Source organism: Salvelinus sp. IW2-2015, linkage group LG4p, assembly GCF_002910315.2.
Source record: "Salvelinus sp. IW2-2015 linkage group LG4p, ASM291031v2, whole genome shotgun sequence".
NCBI lineage: Eukaryota > Metazoa > Chordata > Actinopteri > Salmoniformes > Salmonidae > Salvelinus > Salvelinus sp. IW2-2015.
The window spans coordinates 28,188,315-28,193,486 of record NC_036841.1 but is presented as its reverse complement, the minus strand read 5'-3'; the positions used below and the strand labels follow the sequence as shown (position 1 = coordinate 28,193,486).

The window sequence follows — 5,172 nt, the reverse complement described above, 5'->3', positions numbered from 1 at the left end:
CCCTTGTCTGAAGGAGGATCGTATCTCCACTGTAGGAATATAGGCCTGTCTTTCCATTGTTTGATGATGAAATGTTTTATTGTTTGTCAGATTTCCTGCCAGACATTCTAAGCAGCGGACTGATGGAGGATCGTATCTCCACGGTCAACCTGATTCTGTCTACTCTGGAGACTAAGGTCGGGCCTAATCTCTTGTCTTAGTGACTTTTCAGGGTAATGGATGAAAATGACTATTTAGTCAGGATGATTAGGAGACATTATAAGGTGGTTGTACATACTAATGACAAGTATTATAGTGCATTAATAACTGCATCATAATGCGTTATACCTGCAGGCTTTAAGTGATTATAACGTGTACGCTGGTAGTCGGGAAGCAAGTTCAGGGAGTGTATTTAATAAATAAACATAGAACAAAACAAGAAACACRGGTAGCGTACAGACATGAACACTGGACCAGAAACAATAACGCCTGGGGAGTGACAGATTTAGGGAAGATAATCAGGCAGAAAGAACCAGAGAGAGAGTGACAGATTTAGGGAAGATAATCAGGCAGAAAGAACCAAAGAGAGTGACAGATTTAGGGAAGGTAATCAGGCAGAAAGAACCAAAGAGAGAGTGACAGATTTAGGGAAGGTAATCAGGCAGAAAGAACCAAAGAGAGAGTGACAGATTTAGGGAAGATAATCAGGCAGGTGATGGAGTCCAGGTGAGGCCGATGAGGCGCTGGTGTGCTTAACGATGGTGACAGGTGTGCGTCATAATGAGCAGCCTGGTGACCTGGAGCGCCGGAGAGGGAGTGTACGTGACAGCGATGTGTTTCCTCTGCTGTAGGTGGTCCAGCGACAAGCCATCAGTAAGACCCAGAAGGTGCGTTTCTTCACCCCATTTCTCCTGGCCCAGATTGCATCTCTCTACAGGTGGAATGGCATTGTGGATGCAAGCACAGAYGACAGCAAGGTAATGGATCTGTCCACTAGTTCTCTCTTTATCTCTCTCTTTATCTCTCTCTCTCTCTCGGTTAGAGCTTTGGGCCAGTAACCGAAAGATCACTGGTTTGAATCCTGGAGCCGACAAGATGAAAAATCTGTTGCTGTGCCCTTGAGCAAGGCACTTAACCCTAATCGCTCCAGGGGCGYTGGACAACGGTGACCCAGGCCGTGACCAGGGGGTGTCTTAGGGGGCATCGGGATATGCATGAAACACACTTATTCAAGTGTGTAAGAGGACAAATATAAATACCCCCTAAATTATTCTCACCCACAATCATCACTGAGTCTTGTTTTGAATGTCTATTTCTTCAGATGGCAGAGAATGCAGAGGAAGCAGGGAAGATGGTCGTGAGGAAACTGGTTCACAACTTCCTCCTGAATCTCTGCTGCTCCCGGAAACATGGCATCAGTTTCCATGACCCCAGCTTTGGAACTGCCGGCAGGTCAGTCATGAATCTGATGCATTCCAGCTCTCCTCTATCTCTCTGTTCTCTCTCCTCTCTGTTCTCTCTGTTCTCTGTTCTCTCTGTTCTCTCTGTTCTCTGTTCTCTCTGTTCTCTCTATCTCTCTCTCCTCTCTGTTCTCTCTCCTCTGTTCTCTCTCCTCTCTGTTCTCTGTTCTCTCTCCTCTCTGTTCTCTCTATCTCTCTGTTCTCTCTCATCTATCTCTCTGTTCTCTCTGTTCTCTGTTCTCTCTCATCTATCTCTCTGTTCTCTCTATCTCTCTGTTCTCTCTCATCTATCTCTCTGTTCTCTCTGTTCTCTCTCATCTATCTCTCTGTTCTCTCTGTTCTCTCTGTTCTCTCTCATCTATCTCTCTGTTCTCTGTTCTCTCTCCTCTCTCTCCATCACCCTCCTGAAGTTGTGTGTGTGTGTCTTCTGTCCAGGGCTGGTAACATTGTGCTACTACAGTTTGTGGTGGGGCTGAAGCAGGCTACAGAAGATGACCTGGTCTCTGATCTGATGGCCAATATACTAAGGGTCAGCCCTGACATCTTGGGCAGGTTCTTCAAGGAGACGCAGTACTCCTTTACCCCTCGACTCAAATCTGCCTGGATGGACAGCGTCACTCTGCTCAAAAAGGTTTTTAATTAACTGTTTGTTTCCTTGTATTATTGAGTTTCATAAAGTWATTTTGTTTACGTTTTCCAACCTTCGGGGGACAGTTCTGTCTGTAACGTTGGCACCAACAACGTAGAGAATTCTAAGCTGTATTTTATTGTATAACTGTATAGAGATCAGACGTCACCGTACACAGTGGGGCGGCGTACAGAAATCAACAAACACAATGTGAATCTGCCAAGACTGTCACAATTGGCTGTCCCTGGTCTGTCAATCAAAGGCGCCTGTCATTTTTTGATAGCTGTTGACTACTCTAATCCTGTCTTTTCAGATCTACGAGTCTCAGCCAGAGGTGTCCATGGCATTCCAGACCAGAGAGGTCGTTCCTCTGCCCCGCCTCCTGTCCATGGTGCTGGTGACATCACTTCCTCCCGTCTGTAACAAGGCCTTCTTCACGCAGGGCATCAACGTGAGTTTACGGCGCCTCACGTGTTACGGCGCCTCACGTGTTATAGAACAATGGTTATTTAGCGGACTTTTTACTTTGGTGATGAAAATGTGGCCCAATGTTTCCAGCTCTGGGCTGTTTACCCATCTTTCCTCTGTGTGTGTCCCAGTTTGCCAACGCGGTGGTACAACACACGACCCTGTCCCTGATGTCGTTCCTTCTGAAGAGAGCTCAGAGGAACATGGAGTTGTGTCTGGACCGCTCTGTGTGGCTCGCCTCTGATCTTTACACCCCCGCCACCATGGAGGACTTCACACAGCAGTACAGGGAGGCACTGGGCAAGGTAACGTACAGGACTTCACACAGCTGTACAGGGAGGTACGTACGGACTTCACACAGCAGTACAGGGAGGTAATCATACAGGACTTCACACAGCAGTACAGGGACGGTAACATACAGGACTTACCAAGCAGTACAGGGAGGTAACGTTACAGGACTTCCACCAGCAGTACAGGGAGGCCTGGCAAGACGTACAGGATTCACACAGCAGGTAACAGGCGAGGTAACGTACAGGACTCACACAAGCAGTACAGGGAGGTAACGTACTAGGTGTACTTCACACAGCAGTACAGGGAGTAACGTACAGGATTCACACAGCAGTACAGGGTAGGTAGACGTATACAGGACTTCACACGGCAGTACAGGGAGAGTAACAAGTGACGGACTTCAACAGCAGGCAGTACAGAAAGGTAACATACAGGACTTCACACAGCAGTACAGGGGGTACATACACGACTTCACCAGCCGTACAGGGAGGTAACGTACAGGACTTCACACAGCAGTCAGGGAGGTAAGTACAGGACTTCACAACAGCCAGTAGCCGGGAGGTAACGACAGGACTTCACACAGCAGTACAGGGAGGTAACAACAGCGTTCACACAGTCAGTACAGGGAGGTAAGTGCAGGACTTCACACAGCAGTACAGGGAGGTAACATACAGGACTGTTCACACAGCTGTACAGGGAGGTAAGTAACAGGACTTCACACTAGCAGTCCAGGAAGGGTAACGTACAGGATTCAAAGCAGGCAGTACAGGAGTAGTCAGGCTTCACACGCAGTACAGCGGAGGTACATAAGGACTTCACCCACAGCAGTACGGGGAGTGACATACAAGGACTTCACACAGCAGTACAGGGAGGTAACATACAGACTTCAACACAGCAGTAACAGGGCGTAACATACAGGACTCACACAGCAGTAGACAGGGAGGTAACGACAGGACTTTCACACAGGCAGTACACGGGAGGTAACTACAGACCGCCGTTCCACCGCAGTACAGGGAGCGACTGTATCGGCTTGGCGAGACGCGCTCGCGGGTCGCTAAACGTACAGGACTTCACAGCAGCAGTAACAGGGAGGTAACATAAACAGACTTCACACAGCAGTAAGGGAGGTAAATACAGGACTTCACACAGCAGTCACAGGGAGGTAAGTACAGGACTCTCACACAAGCAGTACAGGGAGGTAACGACAGGAACTCACAGCAGCAGTAAGGGAGGTAACTCGTACAGGACTTCAACAGCAGTCCTACAGGGAGGTACATAACGTCAGGACTTAGGCACGAGCAAGACAGGAGGTGAATAACAGGACTTCACACAGCAGTCCAGGGAGGTAACATACAGGACTGTCTCACAAGCAGTACAGGAGGTAGAAACGTACAGGACTTCAACACCAGCAGCTACAGGGAGGTAACGTACGCAGGACTTCACACAGTCAGTACAGGGAGGTATATACAGGACTTCACAAACGCAGTACAGGGAGGTAGACAAACCGGTAACAGGGGACTTTCACACAGAGATGTACAGGGAGGTAGCGTTACAGACTTCACACAGCAGTACAGGGAGGTAACGTACAGGACTTCAACAGCCAAAGTACAGGGAAGGTACGTACAGGATCTTCACATAAGGGGGGCAGCATATCAGGGAGGTAACATACAGGGCCTTCACACCGCAGTACAGGGAGGTAAACGGTACAGGACTTCACACAGCAAGTACAGGGGAGGTACGACAGGACTTCACACAGCAGTACAGGGAGGTACATACAGCTGACTTTTCACGCACAGCACGTACAGAGGTAACGTACAGGACTTCACACAGCAGTACAGGAGGCACTGGAAGTAACGTACAGGACTTCACACAGCAGTACAGGGAGGTAACGGACAGGACTTCACACAGCAGTACAGGGAGGTAACAACAGGACTTCACACAGCAGTACAGGGATGGTAACGTACAGGACTTCACACCGCAGTACAGGGAGCGTAACATACAGGACTTCACACAAGCAGTAAAGCCTGGGCAGGTTAACTACAGGCACTTCACTCACAGCAGTTACAGGGAGGTAACTACAGGGACTTCTACACAGCAGTACAGGGAGGTACCATACAGGACTTCACACAGCATGTACGGGAGGTAACGTACAGGGAACTTCACACAGCAGTACAGGGAGGTAGTACTGTCTTTCCCTAGTAATGGTACTGTAGTAGTAACTGTATACCTACTGTAGTACTGTGGACTACTGTAGTAATTCGTTGGACTTGTACGCTACTGTCAGTACTTGTAGTTACTGTGATCCTTACTGTAGTAGTGTAGTTGTATCCTAACTGGTAAGTATGTCGA

At 48.5% G+C, this 5,172-nt stretch overlaps 1 protein-coding gene and 1 long non-coding RNA gene across 2 annotated transcripts in view; both read left to right on the top strand.

The window, feature by feature from the left end:
* LOC139024499 (uncharacterized) overlaps positions 1 to 5,172 on the top strand; it is a 240,855-nt gene that overhangs the window by 69,186 nt on the left and 166,497 nt on the right. The gene's annotated exons all lie outside the window — the stretch shown is intronic.
* Positions 1 to 5,172, top strand: part of urb1 (URB1 ribosome biogenesis homolog) — a 103,380-nt gene that overhangs the window by 8,195 nt on the left and 90,013 nt on the right. The window contains 6 exon segments of the mRNA XM_070436692.1: positions 91 to 176; positions 831 to 956; positions 1,301 to 1,431; positions 1,875 to 2,070; positions 2,381 to 2,518; positions 2,667 to 2,865. Coding sequence (XP_070292793.1) covers positions 91 to 176; positions 831 to 956; positions 1,301 to 1,431; positions 1,875 to 2,070; positions 2,381 to 2,518; positions 2,667 to 2,865 — 876 coding nt within the window.